The 27,694-nt window shown below is 40.4% G+C and overlaps 2 protein-coding genes across 2 annotated transcripts; one reads left to right on the top strand and one right to left on the bottom strand.

The window, feature by feature from the left end:
- LOC308279116 (NACHT, LRR and PYD domains-containing protein 12-like) lies at positions 1 to 27,694 on the top strand (the record flags this gene model as incomplete). Its single annotated transcript, XM_080719080.1, has 12 exons — positions 1 to 70; positions 1,491 to 1,535; positions 3,538 to 5,191; positions 6,944 to 7,033; positions 15,963 to 16,133; positions 16,251 to 16,421; positions 17,717 to 17,896; positions 18,493 to 18,663; positions 18,765 to 18,935; positions 19,224 to 19,394; positions 19,514 to 19,684; positions 27,613 to 27,694. 12 exons carry the CDS (start codon positions 1 to 3, stop codon positions 27,692 to 27,694), a joined length of 3,147 nt encoding a protein of 1,048 aa, XP_080575206.1.
- TEX13B (testis expressed 13B) lies at positions 11,154 to 12,404 on the bottom strand (the record flags this gene model as incomplete). The annotated part of the gene is made up of 1 exon (XM_080719526.1): positions 11,154 to 12,404. One exon carries the CDS (start codon positions 12,402 to 12,404, stop codon positions 11,154 to 11,156), a length of 1,251 nt encoding a protein of 416 aa, XP_080575652.1.

Here is a 27,694-nt window from a genome sequence, read left to right as displayed (position 1 = left end):
ATGAATAGTCAGAAGAAAAGAAAAGATATGGAACCTGCTTGTACCTGGAGTTTATTGTCTGGAGAAAAAGGTAAGGAACTGAATTAATAGGGCATATAAGTGAGTCTATTCATTCTCTTTCCCCTAGTTATTCTCATAACCTTTGGGATTCTTTTGAATCATTTAATTTCTTCTTAGATGTGGACATGCATGTGTGTATATGATGATATTACTTGAATCCAAGTGCGGTGGCAAATACCTGTAATTCCAATACTTGTGAAGCTGAAACAGGAGGATTGCATGTTTGAGGCTAGCCACAGCAACTTAGCAAGACCCTGTTTCAAAATGTAAAAATAAAAAGGGCTGGGGGTGTAGCTCAGAGATAGGACCCACCCCAGTTTCATCTCAAGTTCCAAAATAAATATTTTTTGGATACAGTATATGCCTACTAATCTTGAAACTGACAAGAGGTGACTGTGGTTTATGTTGTTTTTCACAATCTCCCGAACATTTATAGTCGTAAAAGACTTTAAATCTCTCCCTTTGTTGTCACCACAGCATTTTGTGTGTGTGGTACTGGGGATTGAACTCAGTTGTGCTCTTCAACTGAACTATACTCCCAGGGATTTTTACTTTTATTTTGAGACAGGGTCTCACTAAATTGTCAAGGCTGGCCTCAAACTTGCGATCCTCTTGTCTCAGCTGGTAAGTATTGGGATTATAGCCATGTATCATCATCCCTAGCAACATAGCTTTTCCTCAAATGTATAGTAAATGAAGTTTTCTGGAGTTCTCTTGGTGGCTAATTTCTGAATTCCAAGAAGTGTTTAGTTGTGAGAAATAGAAACCAATCTCAACAGACCACACTTGCCTGTTCATTTCTGAGATATTCTAATATCTACCCCTCCAGATCCTGCTTGTTTCCATCCATCTAGTATACCTTCTCCACAACTATAAGTCCCATTCTTTTAAAGCAGTGCAAGTAATTAAAAATCTACAGAATGTGGAGTTGTGTGTCTATGCTTTTCAATTTTTATTTATTTACCTATATGTACAAATGTTTGCGTCGAGTGTATATATATATATATGTGAGTATAGGTCATTATATGATGTGTTAAATATTCAGCAATGTTTTATTCTTTCCCATTATCAAGTCAGGCTCAAAAGAAGCCTCAAAAGAAGCAATAGACTGTTTGATCAAAGGAAAATACCAGAAAATGGTCATTTATAATATCATATACATCTCTAATACCTAAAATTTTCCTTATTAATTATATAAATAAAATGTTTATACCTAAATAAATGTGTAAGGGATGTTCTTATGTGTTACTGTATGCTATACATTAGCTCTAAAATACATTTGTGGGTAAGTCAGAAAAGTTATGAGGTGACTTTCTGTTTGAGGAAAAGTATGAAAGGCAGTAGCAATGTAGCTAAATTTTCATATAATTCATGTTTGGGTATGAGAGTGTATTTGTGATACTTCTAATCCAAACCTTTTTCTTCCACAGCTGCTTCTAGTTCTCTGGCTTCATATTCTTGGAAAGAGCTTACAGGTAGGTGTCTTTTCAGTTTTACCCCATTTTGTGTTTGGGGATTAGTGTCTCCAATGAACCCAGCTTCTCATCCCCAACTGTTTCTTGTCTCTGCCTTTATTCCTTGGCAGTAATTGATTTTTTGGCAATATCTATGAAGCTCTAAACTGGCATAGCAATTTATAGTATAATTGTATAATATAGAACGTATTCAAAGAGGTATTCAAATACTGGAAGGACCACTGATGGTGGTCATTCAGAGCCAGATATAGCAGAGCATGGAGGCCTACTACATCTGTAATCCCACTACTTGGGAGGCTGAGCCAGGAGGATTGCAGATTTCAGGACAGCCTGAGCAACTTAGTGAGAACCTCAGCAACCTAGCACGACCCTGTTTCAAAATTTAAAAAATTAGCCAGGTGTTGTGGTACATGCTTGAAATTCTAGTATTTGGGAGGCTAAGACAGGAGGATCACAGTAGACTAGGGGTATAACCTGGAGGTAAAATGCCTCTGAGTTTAATCCCCAGCACCAAATAAAATAAAATAAAGTAAAATAATTATTAAAAATGGCCAGGGATGTAGTTTGGAGATAGAGTGTCCCTGAGTTCATCCCTAGTACCAAAAATAGAAGAGCCAGATGTAGAGATTTTTATGGCTAGGAAAAACCAGTCCTCTTTTGGAATTATGTAAATCAGGGCCAAGGAACTATAGCTAGTAGGCCAAGTTCTCCCAGATGTGTGTTTTTGTAGACAAAGTTTTACTGGAAAACAGCTATTCATTTACATATTGTTTATTGGAGCTTTCTCATGCTAAGATGGCAAAATGAGCAATTGCAACAGAGACAAAAAACTCAAGCTATTTATGAAATTTTATAGAAAATGTTAGCCCAAACTTTCTAGATCAGCATTCTCCAAAGTGACGTCTACATAACAGTTTTCCAGGAGTTAAGAACTTTGTTGTTAGAAAAGAGCTCTGTAGCCAGGTGTGGTGCACACTTGTAATCCCAGCATTTGGGAGGCTAGACAGGAGGATCAAGGTTGGCGGGGGACAGCCTCAGCTACCTATTGAGGCCCTTTGTAACTCAGTGAGACTCTGTTTCAAAATAAAGAATTAAAAAATAGGGCTGAGGGTGTAGCTCAGAGGTAGAATGCTCCTGGATTCCATCCCAAATACTGCAAAAAAAGAAAAAAGGAGGAGGAGGAGGAGGAGGAGGAGGAGGAGGAAGAGGAGGAAGAGGAAGAGGAAGATTCAGAATTTCAATGTAGCAAGAGCGAAGTATTAAACCAAATATGGGTTCTGAGAATGGATACCTGTGGAACTTAATAGATTTCACCCTTATGAAGCCAGCTCTGGTTGTATTTTAATTTTTCAACTACCAAATATGAATAATTAATTCATGGCATTAATTTGAGAATTAAATAAGAATTATATATAGACAGTCCAGTATAGAATTTAGTATAGAATATGTAATAATTAATAACTTAGTTAAATGAAAAAGCATTTATATCCATATTTAATAATGGGGATCAAACCCAGGCACATTCTATCACTGAGCTATACCCCCAGCCCTTCTTATTTTTTTTTTGTTTTTGAAACAGGCTTTTGCTAGGTTGCTAAGAGTCTTGCTACATTACTGAGACTGTCCTTGAACCTGTGTACCTCTTGTCTCAGCCTCCCAAGTATTGGGATTATATACTCTCATGCCTGGCTTGAGGCTTATTTTTGAGGGCATAAATCATAGGCCTTGTTAATTGATTGATGTAGAGAATTGAAAGGAAAAAAGAACAACTCACAAAACATTTCTGAGCAATTGGATAGCATCTTTTAACTAAGACATGAAATGCCTGGGGAGAGTTGTTTGGCAAGCAAAAAGGGTATAACAAATCAAAAGCTCAAGTTGAGACATGTATAAAATTTGAGGAGCCTTTGAGATATCCAGATAGAGATGGTGGTGTTAGTCATAGTTGTTCAACCTGTTGTCTAGGATTCTTGATTATTAACTCTTGGTGTCATGTCATTAGATTACCAGGAAATGTACAGAAAACATCTAAGAGAAAAATACCTAAAAATAGGAGTTGATAAATGTTATCACCATGGCAAACATATAGAGTCACGGCTGCTTCTTGTAAAAGAGCATGGCATATCAGAAAAGACACCATGTGGAATTCCTCAACAAGACCATTTTATTGAGCTGGAACATGTGTTTGATCCCAGCGAAGATGGATGCAGCTCACCCAGAACTGTGGTTCTTCAGGGATGTGCTGGGATTGGGAAAACAGCAGTGGTGCACAAGTTTATGTTTGACTGGGCAGCAGGAGTAGTTACTCCAGGCAGGTTTGACTATCTCATATACGTCAACTGTAGAGAAATCTGCCAAACTGCTAACCTTTGTGCTGCTGACCTGATCACTAACACTTTTCAAGACATAAACCGACTAATCCTGGACATTATTCTTATATATCCGGAGAAGATTCTGTTCATTCTAGATGGATTTCCTGAGCTGCAATACGCTGCGGGTGACCAAGAAGAGGATCTTAGTATTAACCCATTGGAGATAAAGCCAGTAGAGATGCTCTTGTGCAGTTTCGTGGGGAAAAACCTGTTTCCCGAATCTTCTCTCCTGATAACTGCCCGGCCCACAGCTATGAAGAAGCTCCACTCTCTATTAAAACAACCTATCCAGGCAGAGATTCTATGCTTTACAGATGTTGAAAAGAGAGCATATTTTTTGAGTCAGTTTTCAGGTGCTAATGTGGCAATGAAAGTCTTTTATAGCTTACGAGAAAATGAAGGTGTTGATATTATGTCCTCTCTTCCTATTGTTTCCTGGATGTTATGCAATGTTATGCAGTCACAGGGAGATGATGACAGGACTCTTTTGAGGTCCCTAAACACCATGACTGACATGTATCTGTTCTACTTTTCTAAGTGCCTCAAAACCCTTACGGGCATCTCAGTGTGGAAGGGACAAAGTTGCCTGTGGGGCCTCTGCTCTTTGGCTGCAGAGGGACTGCAGAAGCGTCAGGTTCTGTTTGCAGTCAGTGACCTCAGAAGACATGGGATAGGAGTTTATGATACCAACTGTACTTTTCTCAGTCACTTTTTGAAAAAAGCTGAAGGAGGTTTCAATGCCTATACTTTCCTTCACTTCAGTTTCCAGGAGTTCTTGACTGCTGTGTTCTATGTCCTGAAGAATGAAAACAGCTGGATGTTTTTTGATGAAGTAGGGAAAACATGGCAAGAAATATTCCAACAATATGGAAAAGGTTTTGCATCACTAACAATTCAATTCTTATTTGGCCTCTTGCAAAAAGGTAAAGCTGTGGAAACTACTTTTGGGAGAAAAATTTCTCCAGGACTTCGAGAAGAGTTACTGAAGTGGACTGAGAAAGAAATAAAGGACAAATTTTCTAGATTACAGATTGAGCCAGTGGACTTGTTTCACTGTTTGCATGAGATGCAGGAAGAAGAATATGCAAAAAGGATAATTGATAATTTACAGTCAATTGTACTGCTCCAACCTACCTATACAAAAATGGACATTCTGGCTATGTCGTTCTGTTTAAAAAGCAGTCACAGTCATCTGTCAGTGTCTCTGAAGTGTCAGCACCTACTTGGGTTTGAGGAGGAAGAGCAGACCTCAGCACTCATGCCATCAGCCTTAACATTTAATCAGTAAGTATATTTATGTCTTTCCTCTAGTTTTTTTGGCCTTCACAGGCAACAGGGCCTACTTGTCTATTTCATATATTCAAACATTGTGAATAAATAAAAGTAATCATGTTAGCTTTCCATATTTTATTGCCAGTCAATACAACAAGGATTAATTGATTGTCTATCATGCATTTAACACTAACCTAGGTAATTCTAGAGGAAGAGTTAACAATTTTGGTCATTTACTATGTGTTGGCCACTGTGTTTGTGTGTGTGTGTGTGTGTGTGTGTGTTTGTGTGTGTGTGTGTGTGTGTGTGTATTTTTCATTGTCACTCTGTGGATGTGATTTTTATCTATTAAGTGTTATGAGCATTTAACATTATTTAGATTATCATCAGGGACTCTTATTTTTGGTGTAGATTACCATCTAGAAAAGGCTGTAAACTTAACATCCAATTGTTTGTCACTCTCCTCTATCTATGCTTCATCACTGTGACCTCAAAGAGCTCCAGGTTAGTAAGGGGCAGAGCTGCACTTCTGTGTATCTTTCTGTAAAGCCTAGGCTCTTTTCACCAGACCTTCACAGAGGGTTGAGAGCTGAAGTTCAAAGAGGCTTAATTAAACCACTTTTATGAACTCTATATACCAAAAAATAGAATTTAGAATTTTACTGACTTACCGATTAAAACAGCAAATAATGCGTATATCTATCATCAATCTCTGAGTTAAGATGGATAATAACTCCCTTATTTGTGGGGCCAACTGAGTGGTAGAGAACCTTGAGGAAAAAAGGAGAGTTAACAGAAATCTCTATTTGAGAAGTATGTTAACTTATCTCTTATAGTTGTATTTTCTCAGTGGGAAGGAGCATGGAGTTGGAAGTGAACATGGGGTAGGTGTGTTTGAGGGAAATGGGGAGGGAAAAGGAGATGTAATAAGAGTTTGTGTTTGGAATTAGAGAAGAAATGGATAGGAGGTTAAATTGATTCAGAGTTATGAAGGATATTGGCTAAAATGTTTCCACAAATTAGTGACAGCTTCAATCCAGTTGTATATTATAAAGTAAAATCATGGACTAGCATATCTCGGAGATTTAAAACACTGATAGAAACAAAAGGGCTTTTGTTTGATCCTGGGTTTCCAGGAAGTCAGCTATAGATGGAGTTCCCAGCCCTTATGGGTTTATTAGAAACCTTAAATACTCATCAGAATCAGGCATTTAACGCAAAACACTCCTAAGAGTTTACTGTTTACCTTTGCTGGGTTTTAATTAATTAATTCTATTACTACTGACAATGAATAATAATTTATATTGTAAAGTTAGCTTATACAAGGCATTTGATCTCCCAGAGCATCTGCAAAATGGTAGTTCCAGTAGTTATTGGGTTAAGGGCCAGATAAGTGTTTACCTTGGTGCTGGACACACAGTAGGATGGCTTTGTAGTCAGACCTGAGTAATTATCTCAGTTCTGTACCTACCTATGTGACCTTGAGCAAATTATTTAATTTTTGTTTTAATTTCCTTATCTGCAAGATGGGATAATATATCCTAAGGTTTGAAAGGAGTAATTTAGTACAAGCATGGAAAAGAAGCCCAAATAAACATTTTTTTAAATTTGGAAACAGGGTCTCTTAAGCCAGTGTGGCTGGCTTTGAACCTGCGCAATCCTCCTGTCTCTGCCTCCCAAGCATGGGGATTACAGCACGCCTGGCTCAAAATAAACATTTTGCCAAAGGTTTTCTTTAAAATTTTGTTTTCTCATCTCTTTTAGGTCCTTTCAGCTGCACAATTTGCCAGTGTCTCGGCTACACTTGTTCTGCCAAGCACTGCGTAATCCATACTGTAAAATCAAAGACCTGAAGTAAGTTGAACTTTGCTTTAAACTCTAAGATATTTGCAGGCAAAGACTGGGTTGATAGTAATTGCATTCCCAGCTGATTGGACCTAGAACAAAGTATAACCAGTGTCCAGTTTCTCCCTAGTGGAACAGCAAAAACATGTCATAAGCCAAGAAGGGGAAGAAATTAGTCACAGGTATCTGCCACTCCTATTGTCTTTTCCCCTTTCATGTGTGCTATTTCTGCTGTAATGAGTAGGTGGCAGGCTATTAACACCAGAGATTTTTGCCCCTTCTGGATCTACCCTTCTTCCTTTTCATGACACAGTCCCACCATATTCTGCCTTAGTTTTCTTTCGGCTGGGTTTTATATCCTATTCCATGCAGCTTGATGATCCTTTTCTCTCCCTCCATTCCCCAACCTATACCCTCAGTTATTAATTAAATTGCCCAAAGAAGCTCCCACTTCTGCTCTGCCCTTCTGTCTTCATCCACTTTTAGGTGGTTTGTCCACATCACAAGCATACAACTAAGAGTCCCCTTGGTTTCCTACACCTTTTCCATATAGATCAGTGTCTTCTGTCCTTCTCCCCTCCCACTACAGTGAAAGAAATGGTCTTCCAAACCCACTGAAGGCAGTAAATTCACTTTATTGTTTGTATTTTTGAACATTGGATTATAATATGTTAAGAACACAGAAATCCATAAAGAAACAAAAGCTTTCATCCAACTGTCCTGTACTCCACCCTATTCTATATCCCTGTACCTCAGTGCCTCCCATCTCCAATCCTCATCCCTCCCCTCTTTTTGTATGTGGTACTAGGGACTAAACCCAGGGGCATTCTACCTCTGAGCTACACTCCCAACACTATTTTATTTTTTCTTTTGAAACATGGTCTTACTAAATTGTGGAGGGGTTCATGAGGATGCTGAGGCTAGCTGCTAACCTGTGATCCTCCATTCTCAGCCTCCCAAGTACTGGGATTAAAGGAATGTGCACCACCACATCCTGTTTATTACTTTCTTTGATAAATGTCTTTTCGTACCTTTTCTATTCTTATACAAATATAAATCCATAACACAAGGCAAAAATAACCTATAAATATAGTGTACATATCCATAAAAAATTTGGGGGGATTTTATTTTCCACAAGTGATATGTCAAATGATTTTTCTCATTTAGCAATATAGCAGCCAAGCCTCCAACATACAATACAGGATATATCCCATTATTTCACATATATTTTGCATTTTCAAGATTTTTTCTGCGATTACCTTTCCTATGGCTGAAGTTTCTCCCATAGTCAATTTTGTCTCTTAACCACGTATTCTGCCTTACTTCATCCCTTCACAGCCAAGCTTGGTCCTTGAGAAGAACATTCCCCCTCACTGACTCTACTTCCTCACTTCCCACCCACTCCTGGGCCCCTGTAGTTTACCTTCTACCCTGACACTCCCTTGAATCTTCTTGAAGATCCAAAGTTAATGCAAGGCCCAAAGACATTTTTGAGTTTCTGTTTCATAAGGCCCCTCTTCCTCCTTCGCCTTCTCTTTTGATTTTATCCCTGTTTAGACTAATAAGTACTTTACTGTCTCCGAGTTCCTAACTGGGAACCATTTTGCCTTCTAGAGAACATGTGGAAAGATCGGAAACAATTTTAGTTGTCACAGTTGAGGGTTCGTGAGTGGGTACAACTAGCATCTAGTGGGTAGAGGCTAAGGAGTCTGGTAAACAGCCTACAATGTACTGGAAATCCCCCTGCAACAAAGAGCTATCCAACTTCAAATACCTAGAATACTGAGGTTAGACCTAGCTTGGTGGCACATGCCTATAATACCAGTACTTGGGAGGCTGAGAGAAGAGAATCACAGGTTCTAAGTCAGCCTTTGCAACTTAGCAGGACTTTGTTTCCAAATAAAGAAAAAATAGGTCTGAAGCTGGGCGTGATGGCGCACGCTTGTAATCCCAGCATTCGGGAGCCTGAGACTGGAGGATCGCGGTTTGCGGACAGCCTCAGCTACTTAGTGAGGCCCTCTGCAACACAGTGAGACCCGGTTTCAAAATAAAGAATAAAAAATAGGGCATGGGGTGTAGCTCGGAGGTTGAATGTCCCTGGGTTCCATCCCCAGACCCGCAAAAAAAAAAAAAAAATAGGTCTGGGGTATAGCTCAGAGGTATAGTGCCTCTGGGTTCAATCCAAAGTACAAACAAGAAAATAAAGGGAGACAGACACAAATCAAGGTTAGAAAACCCCATCCTATGGGGACAGAAACAAACCACAACTTTTCTGAAAAAAAAAATGTAGGGTAAGGATCTGGCCCCTATTCCTGATGGCCATTGTATACACCCTTCCAAACAGGAGACAAACTAAGGACACATCTCTGCTGCTGCATATGTCGCAGGGTGATCACAGCATCTCAGTGTCTCTGGTTCATAGTCCGCAGGTGATATCCAGGGCTCCACCAGTTGTATTTCAGTCTGGTTCAGGTGCAACTACTCCCTGTCCTTCCACCCGAGAACTAAGCACACATTTATCCCTCTTCAACACAGCTTATAGTCACTACAGGGGAGAAGCTGACCCAACTCCCATTCACCTCTTACTGTACCCATTCCCATCTTCCCCTTCTGTCTCCCTCCCTCTGGAAGTTGATTTCCTATTGGGATGTTTCTTATTTCATGTTTCTGGATTCACTGAGAGCTCTGTAGACAGATTGCCCTTCCACATTTATCATAGTAGTGGCTGGAGGGGAGAATCTCACAAACTTTGGTCTGTAGTCTAGACCAGCAGACCCTCTGAGCACTATCAGTTGCAGACTCACCTCCTTGGCAGTGGTATGTAATCCCTGTTCAGGTCTATTTTTGGTTTCATCAACTAGAGAGTGGGAAGGATTCTGTCATGAGGCTGTACAGTCACAGCATCTGGTACCAGCATCCCTCTCCACTACACAGTTCTGTAGGATTCCCTTATGGGTGGTAAACCTCTGCCATCAAACCAAGCATAAACCTGGGGTTAACCCAAGGCCCATTTTGATTGTTTCTTATCATACAAGTCCTTCAGAACACAAGCCTCTTATTCAGTTCACTGGGTAAGAGGAGACTCTTGGGTAACAGGAATTCTCACTGCTCACCAAATCCTGATGTAAGACCCTTACTGGTTCCAACATTTCCTCTAATCGTCTATTGTTTGAAATTGCTTTTCTTGTCCTAGTTTCTGACTTTGAAATGATCTGTTTATCCCAAACAGGAGCCCAATCAAGTTATCTTAAAGAAAAAAGGATCTGAGTAAAGTGGATCTTCATGTAACACAGTTAAAGGATATGAAATGTAGCCAAGTCCCTATCATTCTTTCCATCTTTCTGGGTTTTTAGTTCACTAACCGTACAAATCTAGTAAAAAGTCACAGTTAATGTTAATTGGGAGTTAGGCTAAAGCAAGTTAATACAGTTGAAGTTATAATTAAATTTGAAAAAATCCAGGAGAAAAAGAAGCTGAGTAAATGGATCAGGTCCTCTGTGATTCTGTTTTGGCCTATACATGGAAACTTCACAGTGGTATCCTCTAAAAGATACCATTTGTAAAGCACCGAGTTCTGCTTCTCCACTTTCAGGGTTAGGTCCCAAATCCAAGTGATCCAAAGGCTTCACTACCAAAAATTATTCTGATAGAATTTGCCCTTTTCTCAGATTATCTAACCTGACAATCCATGTGGCTCAGCATGGGTCAAATGTGTATTCCTGCCCTAATACCCTAATAATCTAAGGAATAGGTGTGGGGGGGTTGAGGGTGGAATAATATATATATATATATATATATATATATATATATATATATATATGGTTGATTACACCTGCCCAACACACACACACACACAAACACACACACACAACACACACACAAACACACATGTGCGTGCATGTGTGCACAACACCTGGGGTATCCTATTCTAATCCTCCAGAATATAAAAGGGGTCATCAACCTTTCTTCCTCCCCCATCTACAACCTCCCTACTATCAGTACCCGGCTCCCATTCCCTTTGGCCACATCTTCCCTACCACCCCCTTCCCAACCAAAGTGCCGCTCCCCCATTTCCCATTGAAATAGTCCAAGCCTATTTCTTGGTTCTGAATTCACTAGTCTGGATTCACTATGGGGTTTGCAGCCAGATTCCCCTCCCACAGCGAAAGCAGCTCTCCCTTCGTGAAAAATTCAGGGCTTTACACCAAGGGCAGTCCCAGTCCCCAGGCCTGCGAGAAGCGGCTCTTTTCTGCTGATGGTTTTCACAGTCTTTCTTGTCTTTCTGGGTTTCCTGAGCATCTACTCCCTGGGACCCCATATCAGGCCACAGACTAACATCACAGGCTGTAGAGTGGGGAAACTGAGGCGGGGCAGGTGGTGGGAGCACAGGGGGTGGGGATGGTAAGAGTGTGTCGGCAAAGGAGGACAAAGGGCAGGAGTAGGAGTATGTAAATGAGGCGGGAAGCTGGACAGGAAGTGGTGACACTGGTGCTGAAGAGGATCTGGACTGTTGGGGCCCAGCGAGAGAATATACGGGGGCCCTTTCGCTGAATCTGAGCTCTCCCTCCCTCTGCCTGCCAGAGGTGTAATTTCTGGGCTCTGCAGATCCTATAAGTTGCTGGAAGTTTCCACTTAGGTCATATGTACTGGCAGGCCCCGCTGCATCCTTCTCTTCTCCGCTTCCTCCTCCTCCCGTAATACCAGCTGCGGCCGCTGGGGTCTCTTCCTCGCCTGCTGCTGGCCTCCCAGTCCCTCTGGCAGCAGCCAGGCCTGTCCCCTCTGCAGCTGGCTCTAGAGGAAGCTTCAGCTCCTGGGAAGAAACAGGCAGGGCTGAGACAGGTTCCAGAGGCAGGGGGCCCTGCGGTAGGTAGGGTGGGTTTTCGTGGGGGCAGGGTGGGGTGGGGGAGCAGGGTGAACTTACGGCCCTGACGAGCTTCCACCTCAGCAGGTCCCGCTCTCGCTCCACCTCCGCTAATTTGGCCCTGGTCAGCCTTAGCTGGAAGGTCGCCTCCTGGCGCTCCATCTCCTGCTGCTTCGTGAGCTGCTTCAGGTTCTCTGCCAGGGCCTGCGCGGCTGTCTTGTGTAGCTCGGCGAAGTCATGCAGCCACTGCACCCTGCGCCCCTGAAGGTTCCCCTGCCTGCGAGCGAAGCGGATGCCCAGGGCCAGGCCGCCCCAGGCACACGCTTCCTGGACCTCGCTGGGCACCTCACTGTCCTCCAAGATGGCCCCGATCTTATCTTCAACCTCCTCCCAGGACAGGGACAAATTTTCATGGTAAAACGCAGGGCCTTTCTCGTGCTTGCCCATTTTCTCGTTGATGAAGGCCACCACCTTGTCTTGGTGGAAACCATTACAGAGGTCCTGAGGTTTCAAGGCCATGAGGTCTTAGAAGGCCCTGGAAGGGGTGGGGTGGGACAGATCTAACAGTGGTCCCTTTGTTCTTCTCCCTTAGCCTCACCCTTCCCCTCCCACCCATTCTCCACCCACCCTCTGGCCTTCCCTTCCCCAGGCCTCATCTCTCATAAAGACTGGCTCCTCCCAGGTCCCAGTCTCTGTCCCTCCTCTCTCCCCCAGTCCTCCCTTGTGCTAGTTCTCATGACCTTGGACACCACCCCACCCCTAGCAGGCCTCCCTCACCTTTCCTGGCAAGGGCAAGAGGAGGTGTGGGCCAGCCACACCCGTTACCAGATCCCAAGGGGAGGGGGGGAGGGAGAGGGATCTGTCTGCGGCTTGGGGCGCTGTGGAAAAGGAGGTGTGGGGGCAGTTGCCAGAGGTTTAGAGGCTCGGATTGTTCCAACTTGGGGTGTGGTAGGGGTGGGGAGGAGCCTGGGCCTCAGGTCCCGCCTCCTGCAGGGAGGGCCCAGCCTGCCAGCCACACAGCCTCCTGTTCTGGGAGGTGGGAAGAAACCCCAATGGTCAGGAAAGACTCGGAGCCCGGAAAGTAAGTGCCCCCTAGCAAGGCCAAAAGCGCCCACCTCCTGTGCAATGGTGTGTCCCAAGCTTGAGCCTGCCCCACCTAGCAACAGAACATTCTAGAATGCCCATGCTGCTGCCAGGCGGCGGCTGCCAGGTGGCTGCTGCCAGGCTGATGGCATTGGTGGCTGTGCGTCGTTGACGTGGAGTTAAGGACACCTGTGGAGGACCAACCAGGTTGGTAGAGGCAGGGGAGGAGGGTGGAGGCAGGGGGCAGCCAGCCCTATCCCCATGAACCACCTCGCCTTCTCCTCTCCACTGCCTTCCTCATCCTAGCCTGGTCATGCCTGCCCTAGTCTTCCAGCCACCACGACCAGCCGCAGCCCCTGCAGTTCTCTGACACCAGGTCAGGCTAATGCAGGGTCATCACGGGGATCCATCATGCCTCTTAAAACCTTCAGGAAACACACCAGACAAATTTGCTACCTACCGCACCACCAAGTCCCCTAACTGAATAACAGTTTGAACTGGGGGCCCATGATAAAGGTACTGGGGATGGAACCCACAGGCATTCTGCCTCCAAGCTACACCCCCAGCCTTTTTATTTTTTTATTTTATTTTGAAGCAGGGTCTTGCTAAATTGCTAAGGGTCTCACTAAGTTGCTGAGGCTGGCCTTGAACCTGAGATCCTCCTGTATCAGCCTTTCATGTGCTGGAATTATAGATGTACACCAGCATGCTCAGCAATTTCTACTTTTAAAACGTACGTATTTCTCTGATTTTATTCTTACAAAGTACATATACCTACATATATGCATGCCTTAAAATTTGGAAGGTAGGTGGGAATGGTGGTGCACACTTGTAATCCCAGTACTTGGGAGGCTGAGACAGGAGGATCACAGGTTCCTGGCCAGCCTCAGCAATTTAGTGAGGACCTCTGCAACTTAGTGAGACTTTGCTTCAAAATAAAAAGGGCTATGATGTAGCTTAGAGGTAGAATTCCCCTGGGTTGAATCCCCAGCACCACACACAAAAACAAAATCTTGAAGGTTATATGCCAAAATTTTAATAGTGGTTATCTTTGGGCAGTAGGAATATAGAACTTAAAAAAACTTTATTCTTTGTGTTTTTCTCTATTATAACAATTCTTTAGGTATGCATTATATTTTGCAAAAAAAATTGAAGCCTGTTTTTCTTTTATTTATCTTGATTTTTTATTAGTGCATTGTATTTATATATCATAATGGGGAAAGAACACTTGTGTAGACATAGATGTACACATTACCCAGCCAGCCCTCATCCAGTCCCCACCTTATTCCCTCCCCGTCCCTCCCTCCCATGATTGGTTTAGTGGTTGACTTCGATATGAATAAGTATATCATGCTATCATGTGCTTTAAATAGTTTCCATCTTCCTCCCTCCCATCCCCACAGTTAGGTTGCCGTATTTGCTCCTCTATAGGATCTCCTTTTTCACCTTGAGTTTTTCCTATGACCCCTTTCACCCTAGCTTTCACATATTAGAGAAAGCATGCAATTCCTTACTTTTTGCAACTGTCTAATCTCGCTTAGCATAAAGTCCCCAAGATCCATCCATTTCCCTGAAAATACCGCAATTGTATTTTTTTATGGCTGAGTAAAATTCCATTGTGTACATATCCCAAAATTTTGTAATCCATTCATCTGTTGATGGATATCTTGACTGGTTCCGTAGTTTGGCAATTGTGAATTGTGCACCTATGAACATAGATACACATGCATTAGTTTGGTAGTTTGGTTTCCTATCTTTTGCATAGATACCCAGAAGTGGTATTGCTGGATCAAATGGTAGATTTGTTTCCATTCTTCTGAAGAATCTCCATACTGTTTTCCAAAGTGGTTGCACTAATTTGCAATCCCACCAACAATGTCTTAAGAGTTCTACTTCTCCACATCCTTGCCAGCATTTGTTGTTGTTTGTGTTTTGAATGATTGCCATTCTAGTTGGATTTAGGTGAAATCTCAGGGTAGTTTTGATGTGCATCTCTCTGATTGCCAGTGATGTTGAGCATTTTTTCATGCATTTATTGGCCATTTGAATTTCTTTTCATGAAGTGTCTGTTTAGTTCGCTTGTCAATTTTTTGATTGGATGATTTGTTTTTCAGATACCATTTGATCATTGTAAATAATTTTAAATACTTGAGAACCACATACCTTCCTATAATTACACTCTTCCCCCAATCTTGGGAAGAACTATTTTAATTTTGGTATATAGATTCCCAGATTTTAAAAATATGCCAGAAATAATTTCTATTTTTCTTCTTTTTTCCTTTTTCTTTCTTTTTTCTTTCTTTGCCATACTGAGGATTGAATTCCAGGGGATTCTAACTCTGAACTATACTCTCAGCACTTTCTATTTTTTAAATTTTTGAAGCAGGGTCTCACTAAATTACTGCACATTGACCTCCAACCTGTGATTGTCCTGTCTTATCCTCCTATGTACTGGAATTACAGGTGTGTACCACCACACCAGCTTAATTTATAGTTTCTTAAATGTGATATCTTCTCTTTTTCTTGGCCTCTGCAGAAGATATTACATGTATGAATTGCCCTCAGCTTCCTCTTACTCTCTCCACTCCCATTCTTCTTATCCACCTATTTTCTATCCAATTTCCATTCCTTCTTCTTACACAGGCACTCAAGCATTTTTTCCTCTTATGTGTATTTGTTGATCATCCAAACCCCTTTCCAAGTTGGGCTGAATTTGCAACCTTTTCAGTGCCCCCATAATACCTTGTGCATACCTCTTGTGGTACTTTCACACTATATGAATTTGCTATTTCCCACTAACTGGGTATTCCTTGAGGAAACAGTTTATTTATTAACTCTCTCTGTGATTTGAGCCTCAAGGAGAATGGTAAGTGTTCAGTAATCTATTTATTAAATGAATTGAAATAGTTCATTTCATCAGGCAGCTTACAAAAAGTGCCTTTTAAAATGAATCCATTTTTTTTTCTTCCTTGAAATATCTTTTTCTTCACACAGACTGATTTTCTGCCACCTCACAGCTTCTTGTGGTAGAGACCTCTCCTCAGTATTTGAAACCAACCAATATCTGACAGATTTGGAATTTGTAAAAAATACCCTGGAAGATACAGGAATGAAACTTCTGTGTGAAGGATTGAAACAACCAAACTGTATGTTACAGACCCTGAGGTAACTGATAGGATAAATTGTTTTTGTATTCATTTCATTTTTTGATCAATTTCTATTTCTATGTGTGAGGGGGAGAACATGAATAAAGTAATGAAGTCATTGTTTTCTTTTCTAAAGGTTGTACCGGTGCCTTATTTCTCCTGCTTCTTGTGGGGTATTGGCTGCTGTTCTTAGCACCAATCAGTATCTTACTGAGCTGGAATTTAGTGAAACAAAACTGGAAACTTCAGCTTTGAAATTGCTCTGCGAAGGTTTAAAAGGTCCAGGTTGCAAATTGCAGAAGCTCAAGTAAGTTGTAACTGTTAGCTTCCATTCTTCACAGATATTTTTTCAAATACAATTAAAGAAAAATGTGTGACCAAAACACAGTTTAAGGTGTCATAGAGAGGAGGAATAAAAGTGGCAGTCTCTGAAATTGTTCCTATGTAACCAGTTTAGGAAGAGAATTTTTATTTAAGTGGCAATATCATCAATGACAATACTAATAACTCACATTTATTGAGCAATTATTTTATACTAAGCATTGTGCTGAATGCTGTGTATACATGATTCCCTTTAATCTGTGCAGCAGCTCAATTATTTATCCTCATCAGGCTAAAAAACTTGGCAAAGGCACTTCAAAACCCAGGCGTATCTGACTTCAAAGTCAATGGTATTCATCCTAATCCAATATTTGTTATTGTATATGCATTAGGGTTTTTCAGAGAAACAGAACCAATAGTGTGTGTGTGTGTGTGTGTGTGTGTGTGTGTGTGTGTAGACTGATGGGGGAGAATACCTGTAAGAGACTGATTTTAAGAAATTGGCTCGTGATTATGGAGGCCGGCAAGTCCAAAATCTGCAGGATAGTCTAGAACTCTCGAGATCCAGGGAATAGCCCATGTTGCAGTTCAAATCGAAAGGTTATCTGCTGATGAATTTTCTGCTTGTTAGGGGAGATATAAATACATTTTTTATGAGCCCTCTTCAACACTGAGGTTGGAGCATGGTAAGCCAAGAAAAAACGGAGGATTCGAGGATTGTACTATATACATAGGGATTCTAAAAAGTGATGGAATAAAAAGTTTATGATAAATGGTTCAAGGAATTTGACTGTTTAATAAAGAAAAACAAAGATTGAGAATATATGGAAGTCAGTAAAATCCACTCTTCATACCAAAAAGAGGAATATTATATGGATGATGGTCATCAGCTGGGTCTAAGAATGGCACATTAATTAACAGTGGATGTTTAGATAAGAAAAGAGATTTTGATTGTAAACTTTATTAAGGGTAATTATAGAAAAATTTCCCCCTGGGATTTGAAAGAAGATATGACATATAGCACTAAATTAATATAAAAATTTAAAATGAGATATATCTATTTCCTCCCCATCCTTTTATTTCCTCAGGATGTCAACATTTATTAAGTTGCTACTGTGGGACACCTTGTTTTGGAAGCATTTCATAAGTCCTTGATATGGGGGATAAGATTGGGGCTTTGGTATTTGTGGGTATTTTGTCTGTTCATGTAATATTGTGGGTAAAAAGTGAGTGGTGTGATAAAGTGTGGCTAAATCTTTCTCTGTACATCTTTCTCTCCAGGTTATGTGCAAGTCTTCTCCCAGAAAGTGCAGAGGCTGTTTGCAAGTATCTTGCTTCTGTTTTGGTTTGCAACCCACACCTCACTGAATTGGACCTGAGTGAAAATCCCCTGGGGGACAGAGGGGTGAAGTATCTTTGTGAAGGTCTCAGACATTCCAACTGTAAAGTGGAGAAACTGGAGTAAGTTTCTTAGAACTCTCTAGCATCGTGTAATGATCATTTAAGTTGTTGAGTGCCTGCTATGTGTTTGGTGCTTGCCAGGTAATTCTCACTCTATTCCCTACTTACAATAATTATAGAAGGTGGATTTTCTCATCTCTGTTGTACAAATAAAGAAACTGAGAAATGGATGTATAGTGACTTTTCCAAAGTCACACCACAAATAAGTGGTAGAGTCCAGAGTGACTCCAAAATAACGTCTTCAGATCTCATATACTTTCCAGTATACTACAGCTTTGTGCTCATTGGAATGACATTAATTAAATAGTAACTCTATAAAGAATATGTAAGTGGAATTGTCACGAGTTCTTCAAATGATAGGGCTGCCCTTAAGGGCACACAGCTACATACCCAATATTATGGAATCATTTAGAAATGTTACATGAGCCCAAGGAAGAAGAGGAGGTCACTCTGGGTTGGAGGCCTCAGGAGAAAGTTCTGTGAAGGAGGTGGGCAGGAGATATAATTCAAAGGAGGAGGCAGGGAGACTGGCAAGGCATTCCCAGGAAATCAAAATGATGGGAAAGGCTAATATTCCTTTTGTTTTCTCTGGGTAGCTTGAGCAAATGTTACCTCACAGAGGCTAGCTGTGTGGAGCTCTCTTCTTTCTTGCAAGTGAATCAGACTTTAAAAGAACTGTTCGTATTCGCCAATGTCCTGGGGGACAGAGGAGTACAGCATCTCTGTGAAGGTCTGCTACATGCAAAAGGCATACTTGAGAATCTTGTGTAAGTATCTTCTGTCCTTCTCCTGGTCCTTGTCATTTGAGGGCCAGTGGAACTTCCTGCTGTTGTATTTAACATCTATCCTGGTGTCTCCACCTTTTCAGGCTTTCCGAATGTTCCCTCTCCGCAGCTTCTTGTGAGCCCCTCACCCAAGTTCTAAGCTCCACCCGGAGTCTGACAAGACTGCTTCTGATTAATAACAAAATTGAAGATTTAGGACTGAAATTGCTGTGTGAAGGATTAAAACAGCCTGACTGTCAATTAAAGGATCTGGCGTGAGTATTATGGACAGTAGCTGTAGGCAGAATTTCTGGATGTTTCAGCAATTCCCAAAATTAAATGAGTATTTTTTGGCCTGTTGATTGAATCTCCATGGAAGAGCCAAATAATTTAGAGGGAATAAATTATCCTTTTTCCAGTCTCTGATTACCACTTACTTAAGGAATTTTTTTAATGTGATACTCTGATTATTTCATGTGTTTTTCTGATGAGCGAACACAACTCCTAAAATGACCCATTGCAGATGAAATGTTGTCAGTCTTCTCTAATTTACTTGCTGGTAGGTTGTGGACCTGTCATCTGACTGGGGCATGCTGTCAAGATCTGTGCAATGCACTCTACACAAATGAACACCTGAGAGATCTTGACCTAAGTGACAATGCTTTAGGGGATGAAGGCATGCAGGTGCTATGTGAAGGATTGAAACATCCCTGCTGCAAACTTCAGATTTTGTGGTAAGTGCATGGGCACTCTTTGTCTAGTGAGTTTTTGCTCCAGGCTGTATATGAAAGGGAGAGCCACTAGGAACTTGGAATAAAATGGATTTCTTTCTCAAATCTTTGATCCCTTACAGGTTAGCAGAATGTCATCTCACAGATGCATGCTGTGGAGCCCTTGCCTCTGTCCTCAACAGAAATGAGAACCTAACATTGCTAGATTTAAGTGGAAATGACCTAAAGGATGTTGGAGTGCAAATGCTCTGTGATGCACTGATTCATCCAATATGTAAACTTCAAACATTCTAGTAAGTCACTATGGTGGGGGAAGCTGAAAGAAAGGGTCAGGACAGGCATTTTCATTTCAGTGAAGAAAGAAAACTGAGGACAGGCCAGGCCTAGGCAAAATAGTAAAGTAGTTTATAAGGGGGAGAGGAAAAGGACATGTAGCCTTCTATCTTACTACTAAAGGAAGCAGCCTGACAGGGGGAAAAGAATATAGGATCTATGTATTTCTAGGTATCCTCCAATCCTGGGCCTAATATCTGCTGGCTACATGATTGGTCATGTTACTTAATGAAATTCAGCACCCTTGTATGCAAAATTGGGATAATACTAGGACTTGACTGGCACTAGAGGTTAACATGGGGATTGAATTAAGACAACATTTATGAATGTACTCAATACAACCCTTAACACAGAGAAGTTGCAGCATAAATGTTTAGCTCTTTCAATTTCTATGTGTAATACCTACCATAGTGCTTAATGTGTGTATTTTGAGAATCTTTGAAACTCAAGGAGATGAAGCTGAAATAGTACAGTTACAGAAGATGAAGGTCTTAACTCTCTGTGATCAGTGTTGCCAGGTCAAAAGGCTGGCATGACACATAATTACAATACAACTGTGCTATGTTGGCAACAAACCAGTGGCTAAATGGCCATTTGTTTTTGCATTCAGAAGTGGAACACATAATGGAAAATAAAGGCTAAATGCAACATTTCACATTCCAAAATCAATTTGCTAGATTGAAATGTAAATAAAAACAACATAGAGGCCAGATTACAAGTCTGTCTGGAACAGAAGATGGTTTTCTATTAGCAAAGTAAAGTCTGTTAGTTCAAAGACTCAAGAGTAGTGAAGGTTGCCCAAGCAGAATGAATTATACACATGATAAACTTTAGAGGTTCAGGACTCCGTGGCGTATTTCTCTGAAATATGTAGAAAAAGACTTATTGTCAGAAAATTAAAATAAATTCAACTATCAACTTTAATGTTTCTTTAAATGTCGAGTAGTTAATGTGGTAGCATTACATTGTGTTGTATATGGTAAACTTCCTAAATAATAGCAAAATAAATTATATCATTGGTGATGGATGCAATTACTTTTTTATTGGAAATTGTACCATTTCCAATTCCTGTTATGATTTCTGGGGTTTTTTGTTAAATAAATTTTTATTGGTGAATTGTAGTCATACATCTTAATGGAATAAAAAACGTGTGGAAATAAACATGCACACATCACCCAATCAGTCCCTACCGAATCCCTAACCCTTCCCTCCCCCTCCCTTCTTCCCATGCTTGGTTTCCTGATTAACTTTTATATGTTTAGTTTTTTTTTCTTCCATATATGGTCAAGTTATTTTTGACAAGGTTTCCAAGAACATTTGGTGAAGGGAATAATAATATTTTCAGTAAATATTGTTGAAAAATAATAACTACATGGAAAATAATAAAATTGGGCCCTTATATAACACCATTTACAAATATTAACTCAAAATAGATAAGAGACCTAAATGTAAATCTTAAGACTATAAACTTTTAGAAGAAAACAAGGGTCATAAAAATTTACAACATTGAAATTGGCAGTGATTTCTTGGATATGATTCCAAAGGCACAGGAAACAAAATAATAAACAAACGTCATAAAAATAGAAAAATATTGTACATCCAAAGACAATGTAAACAGAATTAAGAGTCACTGATAGAACGGGTTAAAATATTTCACATGCTATATCTGAAGGTATATTAATATTCCAAATATAAATCCTAAAAAATTGGAACAATAAAAGCAAACAATACAATTTAGAAATAGGTAAAAGACTAAAATAGATAATGAATCTCCAAAGATTTTTATTTATTTTTTTAACAATTTTTTATTGAACATAAATAGTATACATTTAAACTATATTTGGTGCCCTCTCCCCTCTGCCCCTGTTTTCCCTTCCCCCCTCCCACCAGTGGTTGTCCAGGTTAACCATGTCTTATTCATAATTTTACACATGTTCAGATGTAGACCCTCATTAATCAAGATCAGCCTTCCTCTTCTCCTATCTTTCCATTCAAACTTTGCTGGTATTTCCCCTCCATTATCTGGAGTCCCACTGGTATCCTTTGTATTTCCTAGTTTGGGCATATTAGAGGAAACATATGTACCTTCTCCTTCTGTGCTTGGCTGATCTCACTTAACATAATGTTCTCCAGGACTTTCCATCTTCTTGCAGATGATATAATTTTGTTCTTCTTTATGGCTGAATAGAATTCCATTGTGTGTATTTCCCACAGTTTTGCTGTCCATTCATCTGTTGATTGTGGTCTGGGTTGGTTCCATATTTTGGCTATTACAAATTGTGCTGCTATGAACATAGGTATGCATATGTTGCCGTATTTCTCTGAATTCAACCCCTTTGGAAAGATACCCAGGAGTGGTATAGCTGGATCATATGGTGGATCTATTCCCACCTTTCTTAGGAATCTCCACACAGATCTCCATAGTGGTTGAACTAGTTTGCATTCCCATCAACAGTGTAAAAGAGTTCCTCTTTCCCCACATCCTCGCCAGCATTTGTTGTTGTTTGATTTCTTCAAGCTTGCCACTCTGACTGGGGTTAGATGGAATCTCAGTGTAGTTTTGATTTGCATCTCCCTGATGGCCAGTGATGAAGAACATCTTTTCATGTATCTATTGGCCCTTTGTATCTCTTCTTTTTTGAAGTGTCTATTTAGTTCATTTCCCATTTCTTGATTGGGTTGTTTGTTTTTCTAGTGTAGAGTCTTTTGAGCTCTTCCAAAGATTTTTATATGACCAATAAAACACATGAATATCACTCATAATTATCATAATATAACGAATCACTAAGGAAATACAAATAAAATCTATAGTGAAATACAACTTCACATTTGTTAGGATGGCTACTTAACATGAATTACCTTGCTCCAGCCCTTTACCTTGAGTTTCTTACTATCTTTACTTGTAAAATGTGTTTCTTATAAGCAGCAGATGGATGGATTCTGTTTTTTAATCCATTTTGTCACTATATGTCTTTTTATTGGGGAGTTGAGGCCATTTACATTCAGTGTGATTATTGAGAGATAACTTTTAATCCCTAACATGTTAAGATTTGATTTCTGTTTGAAATACTGTGTATTTTTCTTTGCTTAGTTGTCTGCTGGATGCAAAATCTTGTTTCTCTGGTTCTGGCGTGTATTACCTATTTCTTCTTTGTAGTTAATTTCCTTCAGTATTTTCTCTAGCGCTGGTTTGGAAAACATAAATTCCTTCAGTTTCTGTTTGTCATGGAAGCTTCTTATTTCCCCATTTAGTTGGATAGATAGTTTTGCTGGGTAGGAAATTTATGCCTGGAAGTTATTTTCTTTCAGAGTTTGGGTTATGTTACTCCAAGCCCTTCTGGCTTTCATGACTTTGTTTGGAAAGTCTGGAGTGATTCTAATTTGTTTGCCTCTGAATGTCACTTGGCCTTTTGTTTTTGTTGCCTTTAAGATTCTTTCCTTGGCTTCTACATTGGTCATTTTGACAATATGTGACATGGGGAACCTTTTCTCTGATCCTGTCTAAAGGGAGTTATTTAAGTTTCCTGGACCTGTGTATCAACCTCTTGCTCTATGTTTGGAAAATTTTCTGCTATTATTTCTTTAAAGATATTATTGATCCCTTTGGTTTCATCTTCTTTTCCCTCCTCTATTCCAATTATTCTTACATTCGCTTTTTAAAAATGGGCCCATATTTCGTCAATGTCAGATTCCTGCTGTCTGATTTTTTTTCTAAGTTATAAATTATGCATTTGTATTTGGAGTGATCATCTTCTAGGAGCGAGATTCTATTCTCCATGTGGTCTAATCGATTGTTTATAGTTTGAATTGAGGCCTTTACTTCAGAGATTGCATCCTTTATGTCTTTTAGACTCTCTCTAAATTCTTTTTGCAAGTCCTGTATTATTTCTACAGTTATATTCCTGATTTGATCTTCTGGAGATCTCTGAATTTCGGTGTTATCAGGTTCTGATATTATGTGGTTGTGGGCATTCATTGCTCTATTTTTGTTCCTCTTTCCCAAGATTTCAGAAGTTTGTGCCTTCTCTGGGTTCTTCCCCAGGTCACCACTTCACTTAGGGTGCTCTGGATCTCGAGTTTGTGGTAGTCTCAGCTGCCACTACCCCTTTACTGGGTTGTATCGTAGAATCTCAGACCTAGGGAGCTAATTGAGGCTGTGCGAGACTGCGGGGTTGCCAGACTGGGCCTTTTCCCACGAGGAGCTGCAAGTAGGGTGTGGTATCTTTGCCACCACTACTACTTCACTGGGTTGGATTGCAAATTCTCAGACCCAGGGAGATTATCATTGCTGCGCGAGTCCCTAGGGGTGCAGCGCTGGGATTTCTCCTGTAGGGGTCGCAATTGCACTTACAGTTATTGTGCACACTGCTCTGGAGCCGTCGCGGGGGAGGTGAACTCACTGCCACTGCTGGCAATATGGCGCCGCTGCCATGCCCTTGGCTGTGAGGCTGGCATATTTCTTTTCTGGTTTGGAGCTTTGTTCTGAGTCCCTGGAAGGCGTGATGAGCTTGGCCACTGGGAGCTTTAGACGTTCTTTGCGCTGAAAGAACTGCTGAATTACACCCAAAAAATCTGCAGCTGCTCACTTCAACTCCTTATTTACCTTTCCTCTCTAGATCCTGGTGCTGTGAGGCATGATGGCGCTGGTACGGCTCCACAATGCAGGCTGGTTTCTTTTCTTATCTATGGTTGTTCTTCTAGTCTTCTTTTTCACTGTCCCTTGTGTTTACATTTTTTATTTCTCTGCTTATAGTGTTTTATGGCTATGAAAAGCGCTGATTTTGTGGCAATAGAGTTTGAGTGTTAGCAGGACTCGTAAATGCTGCTTTTCTCGGTCACCATCTTACCAGAAGTGTGGTTTGTGTTTTAACCAATATGCTTCCATTGTGTTTTTAGGCAAGCCTTCAAACCGTTATAATGTGTCAATGAACAAATTAATGGCAATGTGCATTTATAGTTTTGAATACAAAACAAAGGATACACAGAGTAGACAGTTTGCTGACCTCAAATAAATTTGGAATGTTAGAATGTATATCATACAAAATCAGCATCAATAGAAATTTTTATTTACACAAGTAAGATGAGAGAAAGATACGGATTATTTAATGTGGTGGACAGAAGAGGAGTTGATCCGCGAGGGCCATTGTAGAAATAGACCTCTCTGGAAATTGTGAAGGCTGGAGGAAGGTTATTTTCTAAGAGCTGCTTGAGTACAGACTCTGAATCTTGTTCCTTCATGTGTCTTCCCCACCAACAGTGCTCTGAAATACATATAGGATACCAGTTAGTAATTTAGAACATTTGGGGGCAAAACAAGAAGACATTTCATAATATGTTCAATAAAGAGGAGATGTCTAGACATTCAGAAAGTCAAGGAAAAAGAAGATACTGTGTCCTCAAAGAGACAGAGCTCACCTTTAGTTATTCCTCAGGTACTTTTTGAATATCTCATATGTACCAGGCAAATATGCCAGGTGCTGTGGAAATAAGAATGAATTAAGATATGAGAGATGATCTTTTCTCTTTAGGATCCAGCGGGCACAGTAATAGAGTGACACATAAACTGAGATACCTAATCATGAGATATTAAGGAAGCCATCACAGAATACAACTACCTAGCCTAAAAGGATCAGGGAAAGCTTCTTGAAGGAAGGGTCACCCAGGTTGCATCTTAGGACCATATCCAGGGAAGATGGGGGTTAGAGTGGAAAATGATAGTCCAGGCTTAGGAAATAATGTGAACAAAGTTACCCAGAAAACAAATAGCATGACTTATGGTAGGGACAGGGTAAAGAATCACTAGGAAGTTTGGTATTGATGAAGTATAAAGTACAAAAGCATAGTATGTTAATAAATGGAACTGTAGAGGTGGTCAGGACCTTGTATACCACATGTGATAAGTAAAACCTGCTAGTAGAATTCTGAATGCAAATTCAGTCATCTCTCTTTCTCATTTGGAAGCCTCTCCTTACCCCATATTTCTAAACCTGGCAGTAAAGATGAGGCCAGTTTACCATTGCTTCTGCTTCTCATTTCCAAATGGGGTTGATTTTGAGAATTGATCTTTCACAATGAAACAGAAGTTGGGGACAGGATAGTGATGCCCTGGCTGGTCTAGGATCCCTGTTGTCCCTGCAGTGACATACTTCCATTTCAAGGATACAGATGTCTTAGTGTACCCAAATATGTAGTCATTGGTCTATAAAGTACCATTCGCTTCACTTTGGTCAAGAAAGGAGGAGCTCCATTATCATCCACATATATACATATGCTGACACCTTCATTGCCTACCACGGCTCTTGAATTGAGCCAGAGAAACCACTTAAGCCTTCTTTTTAAGGTAGTTTTATTTTAGGGTTCTTGGAACCTTTTGCAATTGCTGGCCCTTGGATGAGACTTCCAAGCACATCCTTGATACATAAAAGGTTGAGGCTAACTGATCTTTAATACCTAGAAGACCTCTGGATCTTCTGAACCCTTCTTTCCCACCCAGCAATGAGTTTTGTATATCAGGAGGGAAGGAACTTTCACTAATTCACTCAAAGAATTTTAAAGGTTTTATTATACTTCCTTGGCATTAAATAACTCTTCATCCTAAAATTATATAACATATGAAGCTACTCAGTTCCCTTTGCCAGATAAAGATTATTTTTATCCATTAAAAACTAAATGTATTATTTCACTATATACTTCAAAGAGCTTGTACTTTCTTATCTAGTTAATGGTTTTTTTGTGTGTTTGGTGCTGGCGGTTGAAACTAGGGACATTCTACCTCTCAATTATACCTCCAGCCCTATTTTTTTAAATTTGGAAATGAGGTCTCACTAAACTGCAGATGACTTCGCTAAGTTGCTGGTGCTAGCTTTGAACCTGCTTTCCTCGGATCATACTCTCTTTGACTCCCAAGTACTGGGGTTACAGGTGTACACCACCACACCCAGCTTAGTCAATGGGTTTTAGTCATGGACACGCACATTGACCTTGAAGTATCCAAGAAACATGTGGGAAGTTTCCCAGTAGGTAAACAGTTGGATATAGGAGTGCACACTGGGAAATGATCATCTGTGGAGAGATGATAGTTGAAACCATGAAAGTGGCTGAGGTCTATTAGGAAAAGTGAGAAGAGAAACAATTCTGAAAAATCTCTCTGGAGAACAAGCTCTAGGCAATAGGAACTTTTAATATGGAAAGGAAAATCCATGGAGATAACCAGGAACCAGGAGATAATGGTGTTCTGAAAGCTAAAGAAACAGTGGAGTTTAGGAAAGAAATGCTCATCAGCATCAAATGTGGCAGAGAGGTACAATAAGATGAGTACCTACAGGTGTTCACTGGATTTAGTAATTAAGAGGTTATAAGTGACCTGTCCAAGTGCTGTTTTAGTGGTGTGGTGGGGCAAAAAACCATATTGCAGTGATATGAAGAGGTAGAAGATAAGGAAGTGGAGAAAATGCGAAGACTACTTTTTCAAGAAGTTCGTGTGAGAGAAAGATGTGAGGTCATAGCTAGAGAGAGTTATGAGGCTGGAAAAAGTAGAGAGCTGTTTATCTTTTATTTTTGCCTTGCTTTGAGAGAGAGATATTTGTAGGCTGAGAAAAAGGATCCCACAGAGAGGGAGTGGCTACAGCTATAGGAGTGGGAACTAACAGACTGATGGAAAAGGGCCTTGGACAAGGTAGGGAGGGATAGGAGTGAATCTAAGAGAAAGTTAATCTTTTTATCTTTTGAGACTCAAAGGCTGTTGAAGCTGGAGGGCGAGGTAGATAACTGAGTGGACAAAATAATTCAGTGGTGCTATGGAGTGTGAATGAGAATATTATCCTTGAATAAAGAAAGGTACTACAGGAATATGTTGACTTGACCTTACGATTCTTTTCCTTTTTTACAGCATTGATACAGATCATTTACATGAAGATACATTTAGAAAGATGGAAGCTTTAAAACTGAGTAAGCCTGGAATCACCTGGTAG

Source organism: Muscardinus avellanarius (assembly GCF_963383645.1).
Source record: "Muscardinus avellanarius genome assembly, chromosome: X".
Taxonomy (NCBI): Eukaryota; Metazoa; Chordata; class Mammalia; order Rodentia; family Gliridae; genus Muscardinus; species Muscardinus avellanarius.
The sequence above is the reverse complement of the archived record's forward strand: the minus strand, read 5'-3'. Positions and strand labels throughout refer to the sequence as shown.